General features: G+C 44.5%; 1 protein-coding gene across 7 annotated transcripts in view; it reads right to left on the bottom strand.

The window, feature by feature from the left end:
* LOC103695514 (cinnamoyl-CoA reductase 1-like) overlaps positions 1 to 27,632 on the bottom strand; it is a 39,705-nt gene that overhangs the window by 7,266 nt on the left and 4,807 nt on the right. For 3 of the 7 annotated variants that reach the window (XM_088714074.2, XM_088714075.2, XM_089928395.1), the window contains exon 4: positions 16 to 84. The exons of the other annotated variants lie outside the window; for them this stretch is intronic. In XM_088714074.2, coding sequence (XP_088570200.2) covers positions 16 to 84 — 69 coding nt within the window. The remainder of the gene's footprint in view (positions 1 to 15; positions 85 to 27,632) is intronic. 7 annotated transcript variants of the gene reach the window in all.

The raw sequence follows: 27,632 nt of genomic DNA, 5'->3' as shown, positions 1-27,632 counted from the left end.
GCAATGTGGGCTTACCGTACCGCATACAAACCATTCTTGGCATATCTTCCTACCAGTTAGACTACGAAAAAGCTTGTCATCTGCCTGTAGAAATAGAGCATAAATTATGTTGGGCTATTTGAAAATTGAATTTTGAATTGCAAAATGCCTGTTTAGCTAAGAAGTTGCAATTGAACGAGCTTAATGAAATTCGCAGAGATACTTATGATAATGCTAGAATTTGTAAAGAATGGATGAAGATTTTACATTACAAATCAATTTGGAAAAAATCTTTCGAACCTTTGCAAAAAGTTCTTTTATACGATTCTCGCTTACATCTGTTTTCTGGCATGTTACGATCGAGATGCACAGGTCCTTTCATTACAAAATTGTTTTTTCACATGGCAGGGTTGAGATTGAGAATCCATGGGATGGTAGGATTTTTAAGGTAAATGGAGATAGGTTAAAACCTTTTCTGGAGAATTTTGTTGATGAAGAGGACTCCTTTTTCTTGGAGGAGCCTTTTTATGACTGAACATGACGGCAAAGGTATGTGTATATTAGTTAGAATTATTTTTTCTTTTATTTCTAGTTTTCTTCTTATTTTGTAGGTTTTCCCTTTCTGGATATCAACAACTCAAAGTATTACTCTGCTCTCCAATATTATTTTCTCTATTGTCTCTCATATATCGTTTTCTTGTATCCATTACATTGAGGACAATGCAATGTTTAAGTTGGAGGGAGGAAAATATTTAAAAAAAAGATTTTGTTTTTGCATTTGATTTATGCTATTATTTTCTTTTCTGAGCAAATGCACATGTATTTTCATATTGAGTTCGTGCAACTATTAAAGGCAAGGAATACATGCATACTATAATTGATCAGAGATCTATTATTAGATCTCCGCACTTGTACTTAATGACAATAGGAAAGCCTCAGGAGTTCATATTTGTTAACTGCATTTTTGTTGGCCTTATCCGTAAAAAAAGTACGAGTATCCTTATCCGCACCATAAAGTTCATGATTTGGTTTTCACATAAAGATAGAGGTTGAATATCCCGGCTAGATCACCTAGGTGCCTTATGATCCGACCTTGGTTGACCTATAGTCACGATGTAGTCACGTCTAAAATAAAAATATCTTTATGGTTCGATCTACCTTCTCTTTTATTGCAAAAAAAATAAATTATGATGACAAGTCTAGCCTCGTGGCGTAGTCTGGTTCAAGTAATTAAGTCTAAATGGTATTTCACGTAATGCCTTGAGCCAACTGGATCGGAGTTCATTGGCTGAAAGCTTGCTACATGGACCTTACTAGAGCCTAATGGGGTTGGATTGCTGTAGTCATCATACGCGTTTAAAAATAAAAATAAAAATAAGCATGAATGGGTTGGTTAGACTGAACCCAATGACATGTAGTAATGGCTGGTATGACTCCATTGTGTTGGACCTCTATGTACCCGAGTTATGTAGTTGGGATTGATAGCTCTTTCTTTACATGCAAACCATTCTTGATAAATTTAGACAACATGTGATATTCTGAAAATTTGATGGATCGGGTTCTAACAAACTGTAGAAAACACTTGTGAACTTGAGTAGTACACCTAAAACTTGGGTGGTGCCCTGTTGTGGTGGAGGTATTAGTACTCTAAGAAAGTCATGCTATTTTATGCACACTACACTTTTATATTTTCCTTGCTTTGACAGTTGCCATGCTTGAAAATATATATATATTAACTACATGTGTATTGGCTTAGGATTTATTTCATATTTTTATTAGGATCTCATGTCATGTCATATCATTCATGATGTTTGTGGGTAACATCTCTACAAACCCTCATGAGACAACACTCGTGATTCTCTATGAAAATGGGTACGTATTCAGTTTTGTTTACTTAGCTTCAATAAAACGTTTTAGGTTAGACTACATCTTTTGTGCTCTCATTTTATTGTTTGCTCGTTAATTGCCAGAGACTAGCAATAAACTAGTTGAGAAGTGTGATGAGAGCACAAAAGTACAATCTACATATCACTTAAATTAGTATTATTGCTAACACGATAACGATAATATCACTGAATTAATATTATATTTTTGTTGGGTGCAGGTGATTCTAAATCAAAGCTAAAATGCACATTAGCGGGACTAAGTTCGGCCGCATGGAACAACTGTTAGCTCGCGGCCAAGCCACAGCCAATGGCGAGACAAGTCAACGGCCAACATCACACAACAAGGAATCATATTAGCGATCCGTTTGGGTCACAGCCAACCTTCCGCGATGCTTCCATCCACGTTCCCAGCATTCTTCCGCATCCCATCCTTCCGGATCCATAGTCCAACCATCTGTCTTTAGCATCCCAAATGGAGTTAAGGAAATTGAATGCCCCATTACAGTCCAAATGAAATAAAATTTGATGAAGATGAAGTAGACATGTTAAGGTTTCATATGCATCAAGAATCAGGTCAATTGGAACTCCGGAGAGAAAGTTATGAGGTTGCAAAGTTAGGTTTCCCTAAACTGCCAGCTTGGGCCCTGATAGATTGGACCTTTATGTAGTATTTTGATGATTTTGGAAGGTACAGAAGTCCAATTGAGCTGATTCAAATTTTGTGAGAAACTAGACTGCTAGAGCTTTCCAATGACTATATTAACATAAAATTTGAAGTTCCGATGAGATCTGAGGAGCCTTCCAAACTTTGTGCTGACGTTGGTACTCGAGGGTAAAGTTGGAAAAACGCATGCAACCGTGTCTAAGCCGTGTTTTCTAGGGTTTTAAGTCCCTAAACCCTATATATACTTATAGAAACTTGCCGTTCAAAGGGAGGAAAGGCGGTATTACAAAGAAATCATGAAGAGGAGCCTCAAATTCATGGAGAGCTGATTTCTTTGGTGAAGGGTGATGGATGAACCTTTGCTTTATTGTTTCTTTGAAGTAAACTCTGAACTTTTGTTCTAAATGATTTATATCTATTGATTTATTCTGGATTCTTGCATATTTATTTTGTAGATAGTTCTTAAATGGTTTATATCTATTGATACATGGATTACTTTAGTATTTGATTTGTCGTAGACATAATAGGCACGATGAATGCTTAGAAGTTGGTTCATATGTTCATGAAATATATTCTATAATTAGATCTATTCTGTTTTTGAATCTCTAAATCAAGAACCATAGAGTTATTCCTTGGATGCAATATAGTCAAGGAGGATTCTGGATCCCTAACCATTTCTATTTCATTGAACTTTGTTTATTTACTTATTATTCTCTACTTTCAATTTCTAGAAACTATCTGAAGTTATATATGAAATTATGCTAATAACACATAGATCGCTCCCTGAGGAATCAACCTGGGATTTTCGAGTTATGCTGCTTGTGCGATTTTCCTGCACTTGGGAGAGCAGTTTTGCGAACACATCATATATCAAGAGTCATAAGTTAAGATTATTAAAGGTCAAGAGTTATGAGTTACATGAAGAAATTTCTACAGTCACATGAAGTCTATATAAAGGGTTGTAAGCATCCATTTGTAAGGTGTGGGTTGAATAAAAATTATTCTTCTTCCAAACTTTATTCTTGGGAGATTTTACCACCTTCTTCTTGAGTGTTCTTTCTCATTTTTTTGCTAACATTAACCACATCGATCGAGACATAGATCCTAAGAAAGAATGGTTGGGTGGTTCAAGAAAAGTGATAAATGAATTTGGGCCATAAATCCTGTTATGGTGTGTCTTCTATCAGAGGATGCACTGCTAAAAGAGTCTCTCCAACTGGAGACTCAGCCTAGAGGCTGAGGCCCACCGTGCAGTCTAGAGACATTAGGTGTAGCATTGTATCGAGGATTTTTTCTTCTTTGTACTCTTCTTTGTACTTCTTCCGATCGTCTTTGCTCGTGGATGTAGGCCATGTAAATGGCTCTGTTTGTATTCCGTTTATTTATAAACCCTAGATCTAGCTTCTTAGCATAACACAATATATGGTAAGTGATAGGGGATAAAATGGATCGTCCTGCTCAGGACATGGATCATCCCATTCCGACTGAGCAGACCTCAGTGCCGACCAGGCCAGACCTCAGTCCTGCTAGGTGCCAATCCGAGCTCGAATTTCACCAAAAAGACCAGGCCGACCTCGCTCAGATCTCTCCACTACTACGACCTGCAACAACCTTCTCCAACAATGCGCCTCGACCTGAGCTCGGGGCGCCAAGCATCTTCGACGATGCGCCCCAGCCCTAGCTCAGGCCGCTATCAAACAAACCTCAAAGTCGGAAAGGCTGAGCCGACCTCGGAATTCGCCAAGCCAACCTCATCAAACATATGTCACGACCTCCAAGTCGGCTTGACCTTAGTGCTCATCAAGCTGACCTCAAGTAAATACCGCGGCCTCCAAGCGAGCCCGACCTCACCCATGGCCACATCCACGTGCGCACCTACGCGCACCCCTACGCCTGCATACGTGGCCATACATTATAACCTCACTGCACCATGCTTTACTTGCGGGCCACACCACGACATGTCAACCAGGGGATACCCTGCCACCTCTATCGACGCCATGCCGTTCACAGGGACGGCCTACACCATATGCTTCAAGCAAGCCCTGGCTGTATGCCACCTAGGCACCTCCGTGGAGATTATAAATAGCCCTATCAGGTAACACCTAACAATTTTTGGCTGGACCACCTAAGATCCACTCTAACTTAAGCATCGGGGGGCCTCTCACCGAAATTTCACCGGTGAGGCTTTGTGTAGGTCTGCCGGTGCGCAGGAAGCGGTGTCCCTTTTCCATCCGATCGGTAGCTCTCCCAACTCCTCTGGCGTGGTCACCTTCGGGCCAAATTTGAACTACAACATTTGGCGCTAGAGGAAGGGCCTGAGTCGTGATCATGAGACTGAGGAGCCACGGAGCTTCAAACACATCGAGGAGTCGGGCACCAACTTTCGGCAACTCACTTCAAAGTCCACCCCCTGCAGCACCTGCACCGGCGGACCAAACTCCTCAAGCCCAGCTAGAGCAGTTTAATCTACTCATCTAACAAGTCCAAATGCTTGTTGCGGCCATTCAAGGCTTGCAGCAGACAGTAGCCCAGTTTATACTTCCTCTTCATGAGCGTGAGCCCTCAGGACAGCACTCACAACATTACTCCCCTACCAAGCGGCATATGACGGTCGATGAAAGCGAATACGACCAACCAAGGAGTAGATCTCTCCGGCTTAAGAGGAATTTTCCTTGGCCCAAGAGCTCGGCTCGTTCGAGGTCTCTCCAGAAGTTTAGGAAATACACTCCCCTCACCTCTACCCGAGCAGAGATCCTCATAGAAATTGAGGGTCAAGCTTACCTCCAACCACCACCAAGGATGCGATCATCCGAGTTGCGAAAGCGCTCGGGTAAATATTGCCGCTTCCACAAAAATCACAGCCATAATACAGACGACTGCTACCAGCTTTGAGATAAGATCGAAGCACTTATCCGCCGAGGTATGTTGGGTCGCTTTGTCCGTGCTCAAGCCGACCTGGGGGAGCCCGAGGAACAAAGCCCAGAGACACGTGAGGGGCAGAACGACACTTGCCCCATCGCGGGCACCATCAACACCGTAGCCATGTATCCCACGTGCTGGTGGCTCCTTGACCTCGGAGGGCAGTGGCGAAGACCTCATCCCCACCAGCTCGGGTCTAGCAGCCCGGGGCCTACAAGCTGCCACCCCTAGACGGGACTTTAGCTCCTCCAGATTAGAACTTTGATCTCAAAAGCATATTATCAATGAAAATTATCTTTTAGGCCTTAAAAAAAATGTGTCTTTGAAATGCCTTAACGGATTCGACACGACTAGGTTGTTTCCACAACTACGACATAACGATGCCAAATATTATTGACAAACATGCCCCGATCCGAGCTCGGGGCGCCAAATATCTTCGACGACGCGCTCCGACCCGAGCTCGAGGCGCCATGCATTGTATCGATCGCGAGCTAAAGAGCTTCCGCGACCGCAAGAGTATTTCGACAACATTCGATGCTATTTTGACGACATTCGATGCTATTTCGACGACATTCAACGCTATTTTGACGACATTCGATGTTATTTCGATGATATTCGATGCTATTTGACGACATTCAAAGCCATTTTGATGACATACGACGACCTCAATTAAGAAACGAAGAGGCACATCAACACATGCGCCCTGATCTGAGTGGGGGCGTCTTGTAAAGTCAACTAAGAGCCAAAGAAGCCTATCAACATCGGCGCCCTGATCTGAGTGGGGGCGTCCTGCAAAGTCAACTAAGAGCCGAAGAGGCCCATCAACACAGGCGCTCTGATCTGAGTGGAGGAGTCCTGCAAAGTCAATTAAGAGCAGAAAAGGCCCATATCCAAAGGTATGTCCCGATCTGAGCTCGAGGCGCTCCTGCGTTGTGTCGATCGCAGGCCAAAAGCTCCCGCGACCACAGGTTTAAAGGGCCGAAGAGGCCCATCGACTGCAGACACGCTGATCCGAGTGGGGCGCTCTGCAGAATCTATTAAGAGCCGAAAAGGCCCATCTCCGAAGATACGCCTCGACCCGAGCTCGGGACGCTCCTGCGTTGTGTCGATCGCAAGCCAAAAAGCTCCCGCGATCGCAGGTATTAAGGGCCGAAGAGGCCCATCAATTGCAGACGCGTTGATCTGAGTGGGGGCGCTCTGCAGAATCTATTAAGAGCTGAAGAGGCCTATCTTCGAAGATATGCCCCGACCCGAGCTCGGGGCGCCCCTGCATTGTGTCGATCGCGAACTAAAAAGCTTCCGCGACCGTAGGTATTAAGAGCCAAAGAGGCCCATTGACCGCAGACGCGCTGATCTGAGTGGGGGTGCCCTACAGAATCTATTAAGAGCCGAAGAGGCCCATCTCCGAAGACACGTCCCGACCTTAAGAAAAATATTTGAGGGTGATCCGATCTTGGCCCAGGCACCCAAGTCAAAGTTTACAGAAACCTATGAAGCCAAAAAGAACTAAAGCTTACAATGGCCTTCTATCTAAAAGATGCCCTAGCAAGCTATAGTTCGAAAGCTAAAGTGGGCCCTCGAGCTCAGTCTATGCAAAAGTCTGAAGTAGGTCTACTGCTCGACCTGGGCGCTTAGAGAGCGCCAGCAAACAAGCTCGGAAGCAGTGAGCTCTTCACCAACTTAGCAAGCCTGTCCGAGCCAGGAGTGAAGGCCGAACACAACAACTTGGCCAAAGTTACCTGGTAGCGTAAAGACTAAGTCAGCACCTAAGTTATGCAGTTCGGATTCTGTTAACTAAGCATAGAGATTCAACACAAGACAAGGCAAGACGAGCTTAAATTCTAAAGACTTCAACAATACAAATTACCAAAGAGGTATATTACAAGAGAAGCTGACCCTGAGGTCGGAATGAATACAGAGATAATCAAGTACAAAAAAGGCCAAACTAGCCGACCTTACAAAAATAGAAGAAAAATGGGTGCAAGGGGCAAATCTCAGGTGGCTTGAGCAGCCTCGGGCCCGACCTCGAGAGCGGCTTCAGCTCCTACAGCGACTTCGGGAACTGCTTCAGTCCCGACCTCGGCAACAACCCTACGACACCCTCATCTGCCATATCAGCGATGAGTTCGCGTGCCTCAATGGGCTCGCTTACTTCAGACATAGCCGCCGCCTCTACAGCTCCAGACAGAGACGAGCGAAGGCCGCTGAAGTCGACCCCGAGGCAGCATCGCTAAGCCTGGTCACGATAGTTTTTGAAGCCCTGGATCATGGCGTCAGTAGCCCCTCCGCTAGCTCGTTCATATACTTCTCGGACTGGCGAAAGTTTCGGACTGCCTCCCGGGCCTGCTCCTCTGACCACCTCCCAACTATTCGGCCTTCAGCCTCAAAACTTCAGCCTCTTGCCTTTGGCCACCCAGCGCATCTTCAAGCTTGGAGATGCGGCTTTCGGCGGCCGAACGAGTTCGGGTGAGCTCAGCCTCCACCTCTTGGACCTAAGCGAGTCCGGCTTTGACCAGTACCTTGGCCGCCCTTCTCTTCTTATCGGCCTTTTGTCGTCGTTGTTCGGCAGCTACCGCCCTCTCCTTGACCTCGAGCTACCGCTGCTCGGCAACCGCCACCTTCTCTTTGGCCTCCTGCAACTGCTGCTCGGCGGCCGTTGCTCGAGCCTCAGCCTCCTGCCTTAAGAGCACGGCGTGCTCCATCCTTGGCCAAAGCACCCTCGGGAGCCCTCAACAGTCAGACATGCTAGACACTAGCATGTCAACTATATGAAGAAGCTGACACAAGAGATAAAGTGTTAGTCGAGGTCAAGCACTTAGAAGAGATATAAAAGGCAAGGGTATGACATTACTTACCAAGATGCTGGCGGAGTGCTTCGTCAGCGAAAACGTCGAACCCCAGCCTGTCCAACCAAGCTCGGTCGCTCGGGAGTATGGCACAGCAGACGAGCTCGTGAGCAACCTTGCTAGACTTGAGGGCCATGTCGTCCTCGAACAGATGACACCCGGGCTGGAACGGCCTCCTCCCGGACTCAGAGTGAGTGGGCTCGACCTCAGTGGAGGTCGGCACCCTAGATGAGGGCCTAGCCCCGGAAGAGCTCACGACCCTAGCAGAGGTGGGGACCCCAGAAGTTGACGGGATCCCCAACAAATTCGGGACCCCGATCCCGCTCCTCGGCTCGGGGTCTGATCTGCACTGACGGACGGCTTTGCACGCCCTCCGAGTTCCGCAGCTAGGTGCTCCCATTGGCTCTGTTGTGCGCCCTTTTTCAATTGGTAAGGGCAACTTGGCCTCAGCGGGTAAGGTCTGCTCGAGCTCAAGCCGAGTAACTTCAGCAATCTCGACTTGAACGGGCTCGCCCCGCGACGACACAGCCCTGGCCTTCTTCAGCCTCCGCTCCGGCCGAGCTTCACTTGAGGCCGCCTCCCTCTTGTAGTACGTGGCCATTAGGATCTTAGCATCGAAAATCATTCCTGCAATTTCTGACAACAGGAGCCTTAATGAAAATCAAATATGAAAAAGAGAAGAAAAGGAGGGAGAAGGATGACTGCGCCGCCCTTACCATCGGGATGAGCCAAGCTCAGACCAACATTTAGCAAGGCCTCCTCGCTGAGCAGGTCAGAAAGCCTCGAAGTCCCTCCCAGTTCGAGCAGCCTGTCTAAAACTATCTGCTCGGACCGCGACAACTTGGGTGTCTTATTGTTCGCCATAGTCACCAGCCAACTCTAGGTTGGGTCGAACGCCCACGGCCGCTCGGAAGAGAGAAAAAAGAACTTGTCCTTCCACCCATGAATGGAGGAAGGAGTACCTCGAAAGAGTTTGCGGCCTCTCCGAAAGGTGAAGTACCACCATCCTCTGTCTGCAGGGTTAGCTTTTAATACAAAGCAACCCCGGAAGACGTTCACTGAGGTGGGAAGGTCGCAAGCGAGACAGAGAGCAAGGAATCCAATGATCATCCTCCATGAGTTTGGAGCGAGCTGCGCAGGAATAAGGCGATAAGTCGCCAGGAGCTCGTTCACAAACCCATGAAGGAAAAACCTCAGCCCCGCTCGGAGTGTCTCTATATATACTCCGATCCGACCTCTAGGGGGATCGGTGACCCGGGCACCAGGTCCCAGGAGCTCAAGAACGAACTTCCTGGGGACGAAGAACTGAGCCCGAACTAGGCCTAGCTCCTCTTTGGTCATGCTCGAGCCAACTCCACCCGAACTATGGTCCACCTCGAGCTCGACCTCCCCCGTATCCGAAGGAGCCCGAGCTCGGGATAGACCTGTGCTAAGCACAAGAACTCTTATGGGTGACCCCATTGCCTTGCTCACAAAAAAAACAAAGAGAAAGGGAAAGGAAGACGACTCCCTGAGCGACCGAGAAGGAAAAGAGCACCTACTTGGGATTTCGCTGGAGAAGAAAATAGAGAAAAAGAAGAGGGTCGTCGGAAACTGAGAGCAAAGCTCACCGCAAATTTTGCCGAGAAGCTCCAAAATACTCCAGAAGCCTCCCAGAAAGCTCGAGAGCGACGATGGCGGCCGAAAAGAAGGGAAGCAAGAAAAATCAAATAAGGGCTCAAAGGTCTCCCTAAGGCCTTATATAGCCTACCTCAATGTCTCAAATCGGGTTCCAAGCGGCCAAGTAGCCGGATCTCGCCACATGGCAGGCTGATGAAGACATAAAGAAAGCTATGAGGAATGCAGTAAGAAAAGCAAGAAGAGCCGAAGCAAAGAAAGCCAAGCAAATGTATTGCTTGGGTGGCGGCTTGCAAGAACCCAATGCAATTGGGTTTGAGCGCACTTTGAAAGGAGGCATACAAGGCACAAAGGACCAGCAAGGAAGCATGGCACATGGGGAGGAGCATGGAATGCGGTTTCCTAAATCTTAGGAGGAGCAATCAGCCATTTGAATTTAAATTCAAAGGCATGCGGACAAGCCATTTGAATTTAAAGGCATCCCTTGAAAGAAGGAGGATCTTTAGGCTTTAGAGTTGTTGTTTTGAATTTGAAATTTGAGTTTGAATTGTCTTTCAATTGAGGAGGTGGTTGAGATCCTTAGGACGTCCTATAAATAAGCCTCTCATGTAATTTGAAAGCATATTTTGAATGAATGAAAAATTCTGAGCATTAGCTCTAAACCAACCCATGAAAATAGGTGCTAGCTTGAGCTAGTCCTATCTGCAAATCCCACCGCTATCCTTTGATTTTTGGTGCTGCCCCGAGGTGGTCCATTAATCCCATTCATCCATCATGCCATCAAGCCCCAACCAACCATCTTACCGTGGACATTCATCCAACACTTTGGTGAATCCTAGCCATCCAACACTCCATCAACACATCACCCACCATCCATTGTTTGAGGGCTTCCATCATTGGTGCTTTCATTGAGAGGCATCCAACCCAAGGAAGAGGAAGCCATTGACGCCAAGAAGAAGAAGATCATGGCCGAAAGACAAACCAACTCATAGAGAGCGGATTGAAGCCTTGGAAGCAACGTTAGAGGCTCAAAATGCTGCTGCCAATGAGAGACTAGGCCGCGTCTGTAATAACCCCCCAAATTTTTTTTTTATATAAAAAAGGGATAGAATAGTCCTTTAAAATTGATATAAGGGGTAAAATGGGAAGAAATCAAAAGATAATGGCATAATTGCAGATATATCGAAGTGGCAAGGGCAAAATGGGAAATTAATAATATTAAACAAAGGTGAATAGTGCTTTGATGTGATTTAATTGGAGGGTTTGAGCTGGCTTTTGGAATGAAACCGAGAGAAAGAGGGAGGGGGTTCTCAGGCGTGAAACGGAGGAAAGAAAGAAAGAAAGAAAGAAAAAGAGAAGAAGAAGAAGAAGAAAGAAGAAGAGGAAGAAGATTCGAGGAGGAAAGAGATTCCGGTTGCACTTCCAGCTGAAGGGAAAAACGTTGATCTCCTTCCCCTCTACGCAAGGACCTCGATTTCCAAAAAGAAAAAGGTAAATATCCATCCCTATCTAGTCTTTTGATGACATTAGGCTATACAAAGGGTGGATATAGTCTAGAGGGGTCGGATAAGGGTTGTAGAGGCGGTTAAAAGAGGAAGAATCGGATTTTGACAAATTTTTCTGGCACTACGGAAAAACTGTGTCGAAGTTCCAACTTCGGCGAATTATTTAGGGGGTCAAACGACCTCCGATAGCAATGCATGTTATTCTTTGGAATCTCCTATGAGTGTAGAATGTTAGGTAAAAATTTCATCAAATCTGGAGTTTGAAAAGTGGATCAAACCCAGGATGAAGTAACCGGCTGTCGGTCCGAGTTACTGTTCATCCGGGTGGAAAATAAGGGATTTCATGCTATAATAGAGTATTAAGCCTAGATCAAGCTAAAAGGGACCTTGTACTCATGCAAGGGAGTCCCTAATACACATAAATGGTGAGTTAATTAATTAAAAAGAAAAAGAAGAAAGAAAAGAAAAGATTTAGGGAACGGGGGAGTTGAATCAATTAAAGTTCCCTATATTATAATTGGCACGTAGATTATAGCCCTTGATACAGGACTAAATGTATTATAAATGCATGTCACAGTTGGGCAAGAAGTTAGGGAGCAAGAAGAAGAAGCCCCTACTGCCTACCATAAAGTTTTGGAGGCGTATCAGGGCTGTGCCAGATTGACAGGTGAGTGGGAGTCATGTACTTTGCACCATGAGCACATTCCTTATTCATTTTCATGAATGTTGCCAAGTGTGACTTGATTCCACCTGAGCTTATTGATTAATTGTTGTAGTAGATTCCTCTATAATCTTGATTCTCCATGCTTGATTATTCTGTACATGCATTTGAGGAAACATTGAGAGGAATTACGAGGGGTTGATGAGTAATCAAATTGATTCCGAATTGTGAAATGATTTCTTTTGTAAATTGATTTCATTTCCTCTATTTCAAAGACTTGTGAGTGGTAGCCTTGATTATACTCTTTTATGAGTAGTTAAATTGGATCTGAATTGTGAAATGATTTCTTTTGTAAATTGATTTCATTTCCTCTATTTCAAAGACTTGTAAGTGGTAGCCTTGATTATACTCCTTTATGAGTAATTAAATTGGATCTGAATTGTGAAATGACTTCTTTTGTAAATTGATTTCATTTCCTCTATTTCAAAGATTTGTAGAGCCCATTTCAGTGGTATATTGAGTTGCATTGCACACCCTTGACCCCTCACTCCCAAACCTGATGTTAGTTTATGATTGGGTCGGAGTCGAGTGAGTGGTAGTCTTAATTATGCTCCTTTTAGTAGAGTATTGGGAGGGTGCATTATGGCATTCATGCATGGCTTGACAGTATCTGCAGGACACCTATAGTCGATGGGGTTGAACATCGGCCTTTGTGCACATAGTAGCCTTCTGGGTGGGCGGAGCCCAGTCCCTTCCTAGGGGGGGACACGGCCCTAGGCGTAGGATCGGCCGGTCCTACGACTTATATTCTGCTTGCCGCCGGGCATAGTAAGACCCCGCGAGGTGCAGTATGGCTTTCCGCGGATGTAGAATTCCCGCGAGGTGCCGTTTAGTATGTAGATGTAGATGGATTTCTGTTCTGGATACTGGCCAGCATTTACATGATCAGTGTGGTATCTTATCCTGCATATGCATGTGACAGTGGGGAGTTGTTGCTGGTTCGCCTGGGGCGTAAAACCCACCTCCCGATAGCTGTCTAGCATTTACATTATCGATATGGTGTCTTATCCTGCATATGCATGTGACAGTGGGGAGTTGTTGCTGGTTCGCCTGGGGCGTAAAACCCACCTCCCGACAGCTGTCTAGTGATGATTTACATATTGGTGTGGTGTTATATTCGATATATGCATATGGCAGTAGGGAGTTGTTGCTGGTTCGCCTGGGGCGTAAAACCCACCTCCCGATAGCTGTCTTGTTGATGATTCAGCCTATTGATACCTGATTTATATGATTCAGTACTATGACCTGTTGAGCATATTCATGAGTAGCATATATGTTGACTTGATTATTCCATATATGCTTCAGATGAGTTGATATTGATTGTGGTGATATTGATGATTTACTCCATATTCTCTATGTTGAGATCATGTTCATCTTGTTATTGATCTTGAGATTTCATCTCGAGCCATGATTATATTCTGTCTCATGTGCATAGTACTCTCTACTCCACTCACTGAGTATTTATATACTCACTCCCCAGTTTGATATTTTTGATTGCAGGGCAGGTATTGTATAGAGAGGAGCAGGATTAGTGGTTGCCTGCTAGCTGTGCCGCTCCATAGTATAGTATAGTACAATGTAGATAGAGGTTTATACCCTTTTGGTGTATTATAAACCTTCTGTTGTATATAGTGTATAGTTACAGTCATAGATCCTGTTGTGGATATGGGTTTGACCATGGATGGAATGGGAACCAGATTTTTATACAGATGAGTTATATGCCTGAGATGATGTATTGATATATATTGTCCAGGTTCATTATGTGACGGATTATGTGATTGCTGCTCTGACAGGTAGTGTTGTTGTATGTATTGAGATAATCCTGACAGGTCACTATAGAAAAAGTGATCATTTTGTGCATGTATCATGCCAAATTTTTCAAGATTTATTGATGATTGATAGGTAGTAGGGTTCTACGCGGTGGCTGGTGGCCTTATGCCTACCCGCACCCTAGGACCGTCGCGGCGGCCCGCCGGGAACGGGGCGGGGGTCGTGACAAAGCTTGGTATCAGAGCAAAGGTTAAACAAGAGTCCTGTCAGAGCAATAGAATGAGTCAGGATTAAGTATAGGATTATACTATGGAGCATAGGATTTTTCTGTATGTTAATTTATGAGTCATTTACAATTCAGTAAAATATATTATGACTCAGTGTGTAACGACTGCCCTCTCTTTTTAACTCTTTTAGAGACATATAAAGAATACCTCCAAGGAGAGGATCTGCTCGTCCTGGAAGGAGGATGGAGCCAGATATAGCATTGGATGCGGGTTCCACACATATCGAGCCCCAAAGAGAAAAATCTCCTCCTGCAGACAGGCGGAGAGTTGATGATCAAGGGGAGGTAGGAAATAGAGATGCATTGATGGAACAGTTACTGACGAAGAATCAGGCTCTGAGAGAGCAGATTGCTCGGGGGAAATCTCCTGCCCCGTCAGTAGTATCCATCTCACCTCCTGTACGTGTGCCAAGAAGTTTGGCCAGGCGAGCTCTAGATGATGAGGGGATTACTGTACAGGAATTTCTGAGGTTCAGAACCCCGGAGTTTAAGGGGGAAGAAGGTGAAGATCCTCAGAGATTTCTGGAGGAGACTGAAAAGATGATACGGAGACTGCCCTGTTCTGATGCAAGAGCTATAGAACTTGTAGGGCTTACAATGAAGGAAGATGCCTGGGACTGGTACCAGAGGCACGTGGAGGACAGATTGTACAGTAGGAATCCTCCAACCTGGGAAGAGTTCAGGCAAGCAGTGATGGATGAGTTCTTGTCTCCGGCTGAGAGGGAGAATCGGGCTCTTCAGTTTGAGAGGCTGAAGCAGATGCCCGAAATGAGCGTATCTGAGTATGCTCGTGAGTTCACTAGATTGGGGAAGTATGCTCCTTACATCATCCCCACTGAAGCTGCCAGGATAGAAAGATTCAGGCGGGGTCTGATTTCCCCGCTTTATAATGCAGTACTGGCAGTAGAGGTCCCCACCTTGTCTAGGCTAATTGATAAAGCAAAACAGTGGGAGACCAGAAACAAAGAGGAAAGAGCTGAAAGAGAACAGAGAAAAATGAGTATGGGGAAAGGGCAAAGCAGTAGAAATAGATCTGAGGGAGTAGATCTCTCGGAGGGCCCGACGGAGCAGTCTGTACGCTCAGCTCCACCTACCCCACGTAAGAGGAAATGGAGGGAAAGAGGCCAATCACAAGATACTTTTCTACCATCAGTACCTCGTCCTCCGGTCACTATGGCCAGAACGGAATCCAAGTTCCAATCATGGCCAGTATGTGGCATATGTGGGAAGCAGCACCCTGGCAGATGCAGAATGGGTCAGGGAGTGTGCTACAGATGTGGACAGCCGGGTCATTTTGTCAGAGAATGCCCGCAGGGTGCCACCCAGCAGTTTGTGCCTTTGGCATCCTACCCTTCTGTGCAGATGGACAGGCCTAGTAGTAGGGGGCCTGTAGGCAGAGGCAGAGGTCAGACACCAGCATCACAGCAGAGTGTTGGACCATCTTAGCCATCAGCTCCAGTAGGTAGAGGGCAAGGAAGGGTGTTCACGGTAAATCCACAAGAGGCACGGGCATTAAATGTAGCTGTGACAGGTATGCTCCTCATTGATAAGATTAAAGCTAGAGTGTTGTTTGATTGTGGAGCTACCCATTCATTTGTGTCCCCTTATTTTGCTAAAAAGTTAGCTAAGGATAAGATATTAATGCATATCCCCTTAGCTATTAGTACACCTGTAGGGGATAGTATAGAAGCGAAGTATATATATCCTAGCTATGTGGTAGAGATAGAAGGTAAAACACTCCTAATTTATTTGATTCCCAATACCACACCGAGCAGAATATGAAGAGTAGATATACTCATCCCTTTGAGTAATCAGGTAAATTACTCTTTTAAATTCGAGGACGAATTTTATATAAGGGGGGGAGGATGTAATAACCCCCCAAATTTTTTTTTTATATAAAAAAGGGATAGAATAGTCCTTTAAAATTGATATAAGGGGTAAAATGGGAAGGAATCAAAAGATAATGGCATAATTGCAGATATATCGAAGTGGCAAGGGCAAAATGGGAAATTAATAATATTAAACAAAGGTGAATAGTGCTTTGATGTGATTTAATTGGAGGGTTTGAGCTGGCTTTTGGAATGAAACCGAGAGAAAGAGGGAGGGGGTTCTCAGGCGTGAAACGGAGGAAAGAAAGAAAGAAAGAAAGAAAAAGAGAAGAAGAAGAAGAAGAAAGAAGAAGAGGAAGAAGATTCGAGGAGGAAAGAGATTCCGGTTGCACTTCCAGCTGAAGGGAAAAACGTTGATCTCCTTCCCCTCTACGCAAGGACCTCGATTTCCAAAAAGAAAAAGGTAAATATCCATCCCTATCTAGTCTTTTGATGACATTAGGCTATACAAAGGGTGGATATAGTCTAGAGGGGTCGGATAAGGGTTGTAGAGGCGGTTAAAAGAGGAAGAATCGGATTTTGACAAATTTTTCTGGCACTACGGAAAAACTGTGTCGAAGTTCCAACTTCGGCGAATTATTTAGGGGGTCAAACGACCTCCGATAGCAATGCATGTTACTCTTTGGAATCTCCTATGAGTGTAGAATGTTAGGTAAAAATTTCATCAAATCTGGAGTTTGAAAAGTGGATCAAACCCAGGATGAAGTAACCGGCTGTCGGTCCGAGTTACTGTTCATCCGGGTGGAAAATAAGGGATTTCATGCTATAATAGAGTATTAAGCCTAGATCAAGCTAAAAGGGACCTTGTACTCATGCAAGGGAGTCCCTAATACACATAAATGGTGAGTTAATTAATTAAAAAGAAAAAGAAGAAAGAAAAGAAAAGATTTAGGGAACGGGGGAGTTGAATCAATTAAAGTTCCCTATATTATAATTGGCACGTAGATTATAGCCCTTGATACAGGACTAAATGTATTATAAATGCATGTCACAGTTGGGCAAGAAGTTAGGGAGCAAGAAGAAGAAGCCCCTACTGCCTACCATAAAGTTTTGGAGGCGTATCAGGGCTGTGCCAGATTGACAGGTGAGTGGGAGTCATGTACTTTGCACCATGAGCACATTCCTTATTCATTTTCATGAATGTTGCCAAGTGTGACTTGATTCCACCTGAGCTTATTGATTAATTGTTGTAGTAGATTCCTCTATAATCTTGATTCTCCATGCTTGATTATTCTGTACATGCATTTGAGGAAACATTGAGAGGAATTACGAGGGGTTGATGAGTAATCAAATTGATTCCGAATTGTGAAATGATTTCTTTTGTAAATTGATTTCATTTCCTCTATTTCAAAGACTTGTGAGTGGTAGCCTTGATTATACTCTTTTATGAGTAGTTAAATTGGATCTGAATTGTGAAATGATTTCTTTTGTAAATTGATTTCATTTCCTCTATTTCAAAGACTTGTAAGTGGTAGCCTTGATTATACTCCTTTATGAGTAATTAAATTGGATCTGAATTGTGAAATGACTTCTTTTGTAAATTGATTTCATTTCCTCTATTTCAAAGATTTGTAGAGCCCATTTCAGTGGTATATTGAGTTGCATTGCACACCCTTGACCCCTCACTCCCAAACCTGATGTTAGTTTATGATTGGGTCGGAGTCGAGTGAGTGGTAGTCTTAATTATGCTCCTTTTAGTAGAGTATTGGGAGGGTGCATTATGGCATTCATGCATGGCTTGACAGTATCTGCAGGACACCTATAGTCGATGGGGTTGAACATCGGCCTTTGTGCACATAGTAGCCTTCTGGGTGGGCGGAGCCCAGTCCCTTCCTAGGGGGGACACGGCCCTAGGCGTAGGATCGGCCGGTCCTACGACTTATATTCTGCTTGCCGCCGGGCATAGTAAGACCCCGCGAGGTGCAGTATGGCTTTCCGCGGATGTAGAATTCCCGCGAGGTGCCGTTTAGTATGTAGATGTAGATGGATTTCTGTTCTGGATACTGGCCAGCATTTACATGATCAGTGTGGTATCTTATCCTGCATATGCATGTGACAGTGGGGAGTTGTTGCTGGTTCGCCTGGGGCGTAAAACCCACCTCCCGATAGCTGTCTAGCATTTACATTATCGATATGGTGTCTTATCCTGCATATGCATGTGACAGTGGGGAGTTGTTGCTGGTTCGCCTGGAGCGTAAAACCCACCTCCCGACAGCTGTCTAGTGATGATTTACATATTGGTGTGGTGTTATATTCGATATATGCATATGGCAGTAGGGAGTTGTTGCTGGTTCGCCTGGGGCGTAAAACCCACCTCCCGATAGCTGTCTTGTTGATGATTCAGCCTATTGATACCTGATTTATATGATTCAGTACTATGACCTGTTGAGCATATTCATGAGTAGCATATATGTTGACTTGATTATTCCATATATGCTTCAGATGAGTTGATATTGATTGTGGTGATATTGATGATTTACTCCATATTCTCTATGTTGAGATCATGTTCATCTTGTTATTGATCTTGAGATTTCATCTCGAGCCATGATTATATTCTGTCTCATGTGCATAGTACTCTCTACTCCACTCACTGAGTATTTATATACTCACTCCCCAGTTTGATATTTTTGATTGCAGGGCAGGTATTGTATAGAGAGGAGCAGGATTAGTGGTTGCCTGCTAGCTGTGCCGCTCCATAGTATAGTATAGTACAATGTAGATAGAGGTTTATACCCTTTTGGTGTATTATAAACCTTCTGTTGTATATAGTGTATAGTTACAGTCATAGATCCTGTTGTGGATATGGGTTTGACCATGGATGGAATGGGAACCAGATTTTTATACAGATGAGTTATATGCCTGAGATGATGTATTGATATATATTGTCCAGGTTCATTATGTGACGGATTATGTGATTGCTGCTCTGACAGGTAGTGTTGTTGTATGTATTGAGATAATCCTGACAGGTCACTATAGAAAAAGTGATCATTTTGTGCATGTATCATGCCAAATTTTTCAAGATTTATTGATGATTGATAGGTAGTAGGGTTCTACGTGGTGGCTGGTGGCCTTATGCCTACCCGCACCCTAGGACCGTCGCGGCGGCCCGCCGGGAACGGGGCGGGGGTCGTGACAAAGCTTGGTATCAGAGCAAAGGTTAAACAAGAGTCCTGTCAGAGCAATAGAATGAGTCAGGATTAAGTATAGGATTATACTATGGAGCATAGGATTTTTCTGTATGTTAATTTATGAGTCATTTACAATTCAGTAAAATATATTATGACTCAGTGTGTAACGACTGCCCTCTCTTTTTAACTCTTTTAGAGACATATAAAGAATACCTCCAAGGAGAGGATCTGCTCGTCCTGGAAGGAGGATGGAGCCAGATATAGCATTGGATGCGGGTTCCACACATATCGAGCCCCAAAGAGAAAAATCTCCTCCTGCAGACAGGCGGAGAGTTGATGATCAAGGGGAGGTAGGAAATAGAGATGCATTGATGGAACAGTTACTGACGAAGAATCAGGCTCTGAGAGAGCAGATTGCTCGGGGGAAATCTCCTGCCCCGTCAGTAGTATCCATCTCACCTCCTGTACGTGTGCCAAGAAGTTTGGCCAGGCGAGCTCTAGATGATGAGGGGATTACTGTACAGGAATTTCTGAGGCTCAGAACCCCGGAGTTTAAGGGGGAAGAAGGTGAAGATCCTCAGAGATTTCTGGAGGAGACTGAAAAGATGATACGGAGACTGCCCTGTTCTGATGCAAGAGCTATAGAACTTGTAGGGCTTACAATGAAGGAAGATGCCTGGGACTGGTACCAGAGGCACGTGGAGGACAGATTGTACAGTAGGAATCCTCCAACCTGGGAAGAGTTCAGGCAAGCAGTGATGGATGAGTTCTTGTCTCCGGCTGAGAGGGAGAATCGGGCTCTTCAGTTTGAGAGGCTGAAGCAGATGCCCGAAATGAGCGTATCTGAGTATGCTCGTGAGTTCACTAGATTGGGGAAGTATGCTCCTTACATCATCCCCACTGAAGCTGCCAGGATAGAAAGATTCAGGCGGGGTCTGATTTCCCCGCTTTATAATGCAGTACTGGCAGTAGAGGTCCCCACCTTGTCTAGGCTAATTGATAAAGCAAAACAGTGGGAGACCAGAAACAAAGAGGAAAGAGCTGAAAGAGAACAGAGAAAAATGAGTATGGGGAAAGGGCAAAGCAGTAGAAATAGATCTGAGGGAGTAGATCTCTCGGAGGGCCCGACGGAGCAGTCTGTACGCTCAGCTCCACCTACCCCACGTAAGAGGAAATGGAGGGAAAGAGGCCAATCACAAGATACTTTTCTACCATCAGTACCTCGTCCTCCGGTCACTATGGCCAGAACGGAATCCAAGTTCCAATCATGGCCAGTATGTGGCATATGTGGGAAGCAGCACCCTGGCAGATGCAGAATGGGTCAGGGAGTGTGCTACAGATGTGGACAGCCGGGTCATTTTGTCAGAGAATGCCCGCAGGGTGCCACCCAGCAGTTTGTGCCTTTGGCATCCTACCCTTCTGTGCAGATGGACAGGCCTAGTAGTAGGGGGCCTGTAGGCAGAGGCAGAGGTCAGACACCAGCATCACAGCAGAGTGTTGGACCATCTTAGCCATCAGCTCCAGTAGGTAGAGGGCAAGGAAGGGTGTTCACGGTAAATCCACAAGAGGCACGGGCATTAAATGTAGCTGTGACAGGTATGCTCCTCATTGATAAGATTAAAGCTAGAGTGTTGTTTGATTGTGGAGCTACCCATTCATTTGTGTCCCCTTATTTTGCTAAAAAGTTAGCTAAGGATAAGATATTAATGCATATCCCCTTAGCTATTAGTACACCTGTAGGGGATAGTATAGAAGCGAAGTATATATATCCTAGCTATGTGGTAGAGATAGAAGGTAAAACACTCCTAATTTATTTGATTCCCAATACCACACCGAGCAGAATATGAAGAGTAGATATACTCATCCCTTTGAGTAATCAGGTAAATTACTCTTTTAAATTCGAGGACGAATTTTATATAAGGGGGGGAGGATGTAATAACCCCCCAAATTTTTTTTTTATATAAAAAAGGGATAGAATAGTCCTTTAAAATTGATATAAGGGGTAAAATGGGAAGGAATCAAAAGATAATGGCATAATTGCAGATATATCGAAGTGGCAAGGGCAAAATGGGAAATTAATAATATTAAACAAAGGTGAATAGTGCTTTGATGTGATTTAATTGGAGGGTTTGAGCTGGCTTTTGGAATGAAACCGAGAGAAAGAGGGAGGGGGTTCTCAGGCGTGAAACGGAGGAAAGAAAGAAAGAAAGAAAGAAAAAGAGAAGAAGAAGAAGAAGAAAGAAGAAGAGGAAGAAGATTCGAGGAGGAAAGAGATTCCGGTTGCACTTCCAGCTGAAGGGAAAAACGTTGATCTCCTTCCCCTCTACGCAAGGACCTCGATTTCCAAAAAGAAAAAGGTAAATATCCATCCCTATCTAGTCTTTTGATGACATTAGGCTATACAAAGGGTGGATATAGTCTAGAGGGGTCGGATAAGGGTTGTAGAGGCGGTTAAAAGAGGAAGAATCGGATTTTGACAAATTTTTCTGGCACTACGGAAAAACTGTGTCGAAGTTCCAACTTCGGCGAATTATTTAGGGGGTCAAACGACCTCCGATAGCAATGCATGTTACTCTTTGGAATCTCCTATGAGTGTAGAATGTTAGGTAAAAATTTCATCAAATCTGGAGTTTGAAAAGTGGATCAAACCCAGGATGAAGTAACCGGCTGTCGGTCCGAGTTACTGTTCATCCGGGTGGAAAATAAGGGATTTCATGCTATAATAGAGTATTAAGCCTAGATCAAGCTAAAAGGGACCTTGTACTCATGCAAGGGAGTCCCTAATACACATAAATGGTGAGTTAATTAATTAAAAAGAAAAAGAAGAAAGAAAAGAAAAGATTTAGGGAACGGGGGAGTTGAATCAATTAAAGTTCCCTATATTATAATTGGCACGTAGATTATAGCCCTTGATACAGGACTAAATGTATTATAAATGCATGTCACAGTTGGGCAAGAAGTTAGGGAGCAAGAAGAAGAAGCCCCTACTGCCTACCATAAAGTTTTGGAGGCGTATCAGGGCTGTGCCAGATTGACAGGTGAGTGGGAGTCATGTACTTTGCACCATGAGCACATTCCTTATTCATTTTCATGAATGTTGCCAAGTGTGACTTGATTCCACCTGAGCTTATTGATTAATTGTTGTAGTAGATTCCTCTATAATCTTGATTCTCCATGCTTGATTATTCTGTACATGCATTTGAGGAAACATTGAGAGGAATTACGAGGGGTTGATGAGTAATCAAATTGATTCCGAATTGTGAAATGATTTCTTTTGTAAATTGATTTCATTTCCTCTATTTCAAAGACTTGTGAGTGGTAGCCTTGATTATACTCTTTTATGAGTAGTTAAATTGGATCTGAATTGTGAAATGATTTCTTTTGTAAATTGATTTCATTTCCTCTATTTCAAAGACTTGTAAGTGGTAGCCTTGATTATACTCCTTTATGAGTAATTAAATTGGATCTGAATTGTGAAATGACTTCTTTTGTAAATTGATTTCATTTCCTCTATTTCAAAGATTTGTAGAGCCCATTTCAGTGGTATATTGAGTTGCATTGCACACCCTTGACCCCTCACTCCCAAACCTGATGTTAGTTTATGATTGGGTCGGAGTCGAGTGAGTGGTAGTCTTAATTATGCTCCTTTTAGTAGAGTATTGGGAGGGTGCATTATGGCATTCATGCATGGCTTGACAGTATCTGCAGGACACCTATAGTCGATGGGGTTGAACATCGGCCTTTGTGCACATAGTAGCCTTCTGGGTGGGCGGAGCCCAGTCCCTTCCTAGGGGGGGACACGGCCCTAGGCGTAGGATCGGCCGGTCCTACGACTTATATTCTGCTTGCCGCCGGGCATAGTAAGACCCCGCGAGGTGCAGTATGGCTTTCCGCGGATGTAGAATTCCCGCGAGGTGCCGTTTAGTATGTAGATGTAGATGGATTTCTGTTCTGGATACTGGCCAGCATTTACATGATCAGTGTGGTATCTTATCCTGCATATGCATGTGACAGTGGGGAGTTGTTGCTGGTTCGCCTGGGGCGTAAAACCCACCTCCCGATAGCTGTCTAGCATTTACATTATCGATATGGTGTCTTATCCTGCATATGCATGTGACAGTGGGGAGTTGTTGCTGGTTCGCCTGGGGCGTAAAACCCACCTCCCGACAGCTGTCTAGTGATGATTTACATATTGGTGTGGTGTTATATTCGATATATGCATATGGCAGTAGGGAGTTGTTGCTGGTTCGCCTGGGGCGTAAAACCCACCTCCCGATAGCTGTCTTGTTGATGATTCAGCCTATTGATACCTGATTTATATGATTCAGTACTATGACCTGTTGAGCATATTCATGAGTAGCATATATGTTGACTTGATTATTCCATATATGCTTCAGATGAGTTGATATTGATTGTGGTGATATTGATGATTTACTCCATATTCTCTATGTTGAGATCATGTTCATCTTGTTATTGATCTTGAGATTTCATCTCGAGCCATGATTATATTCTGTCTCATGTGCATAGTACTCTCTACTCCACTCACTGAGTATTTATATACTCACTCCCCAGTTTGATATTTTTGATTGCAGGGCAGGTATTGTATAGAGAGGAGCAGGATTAGTGGTTGCCTGCTAGCTGTGCCGCTCCATAGTATAGTATAGTACAATGTAGATAGAGGTTTATACCCTTTTGGTGTATTATAAACCTTCTGTTGTATATAGTGTATAGTTACAGTCATAGATCCTGTTGTGGATATGGGTTTGACCATGGATGGAATGGGAACCAGATTTTTATACAGATGAGTTATATGCCTGAGATGATGTATTGATATATATTGTCCAGGTTCATTATGTGACGGATTATGTGATTGCTGCTCTGACAGGTAGTGTTGTTGTATGTATTGAGATAATCCTGACAGGTCACTATAGAAAAAGTGATCATTTTGTGCATGTATCATGCCAAATTTTTCAAGATTTATTGATGATTGATAGGTAGTAGGGTTCTACGCGGTGGCTGGTGGCCTTATGCCTACCCGCACCCTAGGACCGTCGCGGCGGCCCGCCGGGAACGGGGCGGGGGTCGTGACAGCGTCGAAGAGGTGCTCCATTAGCTCGTGGTGTCCATGAATAAACAAGGAGGAAGAAGAGCCAAGGGGAACCAAAGCTCTAGAGGATCCGAGGGATCTAGGGGCAAGAGACGCTATGAAAGGTTAGAAAGTTCAAGTTCATCTAGTGAAGCATCTTCAAGCCAAGCAGAGGAGTCATCCGAACGGAGTGAAGAAGATGAAGAGGACCGAAGGGAGAGAAGAAGAGGATATGAGAGAAGACCAAGGGGAGGGACAGCTATGCCTAAGATGGATCTTGTCAAGTTCAATGGGGATGATCCTAGCATATGGGCGAGCCGAACCGAGCAATACTTCGAGTATCATCCCATGGAAGGTCAAGAAAAGGTGTCCTATGCTGCCTACTTCCTAGAAGGTGAAGCTAACGAATGGTGGCAATGGATGAAGAAGATCTATAAAGCCCAAAGAAAGGAGTTGAGATGGAAGAGATTCGTCAAGGAGCTCTTGAAAAGGTTCGGATCTACTGATTATGTGGACTACCATGAAGTTCTCTCAAAGATCAAGCAATCGGGTTCCTTGAGGGACTACCAAAAAAAGTTCGAACACCTATCTATAAGAGTTTATGGCTGGACCGAAAAGGCCCTCATTGGGTCCTTTGTGGGCGGATTTAAGGAAGAGTTGGCTGCTGAGGTGAAGATCCGAAAGCCGAAGACACTAATGCAAGCTTTGGAGATTGCAAGGATGAAGGATGATCAACTTCGGGACTTGAGGAAGAGCAACCGGTTTGAGGTGAAGAAGACCACCCCTATGGCGGCACCATTTGGGGCCAATAGGGGATTCAACAAGGGCTTCACTCTGGGAGGTCCAAGTGGGGTTCCATTTGGTGGAGGCAAGCCCCTCATCAAGGGGATCAACAAGCTATATTGGAAAGAAATGCAACAAAGGAGGGAGAAGGGATTATGCTTCAATTGCGATGAGAAATTCACACCGGGACACAAATGCAAGGTGCAGCATGTCTACCTTATTGAACCAATCCTTGAAGAAGAGGAAACCGAAGAGGAGGGTCACGGTGGAGCTTACAAGGAGGAGCTCAATGAAACCGAGTATGGGGAGCCACACATTTCCATCCAGCCTTGGTCGGGGTTGCGGGTCTTAGAACCATGAGGACTCGAGCACGCATTGGCAAGCTTGAGGTAACAATCCTTATTGATAACAGTTTGTCCTTGAATTTTTTAAACTCTAAAGTAGCTAAATGTTTGAAGTTACCATTGACTGAAATTGAACCATTCGAAGTCAAGGTAGCTAGTGGTGATAGGTTGGAATGTAGAGAGTTGTTTAAAGGAGTGTGTGTGAAGATGCAAGGGATTGAGGTTATGGTGGATCTATATTCTTTACCAATTGTAGGGTTGGATATAGTGTTAGGTGTGCAATGGTTAGAGGAGCTAGGGAAGGTGGTGTCAGATTATAAAAAAATGAGTATGGAGTTCATGTGGGGAGAAAAATGGGTCGCTTTGAGAATGAATGGGAGAGTTGGAGGTAGGGCCATTGGGTTGAATGAGATGAAAAATTTTGAGGCATGAGGGGCAATGCTTTGCTATCACTATTGCCTCTCAACCGAGAGCCTTGAGTGAGGGTGAGGGAGATGAGAGTGGAGTTAAGGGTGTGAACTTGGGGGTTGAAATGCCGAGTGACTTGAGGGAGATGTTGCTGAAATATTCTGAAGTTATGAAGGAGCACAAGTCTTTGTCGCCTTCAAGAAAGTTTGATCATCAGATTCCACTAAAGGAGGAAGCAAGACCAGTGAATGTTGCCCCTTACCGATATACCTACTTCCAGAAGATGGAGATAGAGAAGCAAGTGGATGAGATGTTGGCCAATGGACTCATCCGGCTAAGCACTAGTCCATTCTCAAGTCCAGTTTTATTGGTGAAGAAGGATGGCACTTGGCGCTTTTGCATGGATTATCGGGCTTTGAATACAACAACCGTCAAGGATAGGTTCCCAATTCCTACCATTGATGACATGTTGGATGAGCTTGGAAGGTCTATGTTCTTCTCCAAGCTAGATCTCCAAGCCGAGTATCATCAAATTAGGGTGCATGAAGATGACATTCACAAGACCGCTTTTCAAACTCACAATGGCCACTTTGAATACTTGGTTATGCCATTTAGGCTTTGCAACGCCCCCTCTACTTTTCAAATATGTATGAATCAGATCTTCAAACCATTCTTGAGGAGGTATGTGCTGGCTTTTTTTGATGATATATTAGTATATTCGAAAAGTTGGAGTGACCACTTGAAATACTTGGAGGAGGTGATGCAGGTGCTACTTGACAACTCTTTCTTCATCAAGTTGTGTAAGTGTGCATTCGGTCAAAGGGAGCTGGAGTATCTTGGCCATTTGATCTTACACAAAGGAGTGAGGGTTGATCCGAAGAAGGTGGAAGTAATGGTGGTGTGGCCGAAGCCAAAATCTCCAACTGAGATGAGAGAGTTCTTGGGACTTACCGGTTACTACCGGAAGTTTGTCAAGGACTATGGATCCATCGCCAAGCCACTCACAAGCATGTTAAAGAATAATAATTTCAGATGGAATGAAGAGGGAGAGGCAGCCTTTGAAGCTCTCAAGAAAGCCATGACAACGACACCGATGCTTGCCATGCCAAATTTTGAAGAAGAATTCAAGATGCACACGGATGCAAGCAATGTGGGAGTAGGTGCTGTTTTGACTCAAAATGGAAGACCTCTAGCCTATATTAGCAAGGCCTTAGGGTGCAAAAGAAGGGTTGGAGTGTGTATGCTAGAGAAATGCTTGTTATATTGGAGGCCGTGAGGGTATGGAGGCCATATCCCTTGGGCAGAAAATTTCTGATTGTCACAGACCAGCAGCCATTAAAGCACCTTTTGGAGCAGAAAATCACCACTCCGGATCAGCAAAGATGGGTGGCAAAGTTGCTGGGGTTTGAGTTCTAAGTGATGTATAAGTCGGGCAAAGAAAACAGGGTAGCCGCTGCACTTTTAAGGAGAGATGATGGCGAGTTGTTGGCTGCAATTTCAGGACCTTCATGGTAGATTTGGGGAGATATTCCAGGGGGATTAGGGGTTGGTCCAAGGTGCCAAAAGGTGATGGAGAAGTGAAGTAGGGGGAGGAGTGGAAAATTATGAGGTGTAAAATGGGCTCTTAAAATACAAAGAAAGGGTGGTAGTGCCGAATGTAGGGGAGCTTAGAAAAAGGGTCATGAGCCACTTTCATGATTCTAAGGAGGGAGGATATTCGGGTGTGTTTAGAACTTGGGCAAGGGTAGCTAACTTGTTTTTTTGGGAAGGCATGAAAGGCGACATAAGGAGGTATGTGGGA

Source organism: Phoenix dactylifera, chromosome 18 (genome assembly GCF_051530095.1).
Source record: "Phoenix dactylifera cultivar Ajwa chromosome 18, Ajwa_hap1_PhDact_Kaust_v1.1, whole genome shotgun sequence".
Lineage (NCBI taxonomy): Eukaryota > Viridiplantae > Streptophyta > Magnoliopsida > Arecales > Arecaceae > Phoenix > Phoenix dactylifera.
Note: the sequence above shows the minus strand (reverse complement) of the source record. Positions and strands in the feature narration are given on the sequence as shown.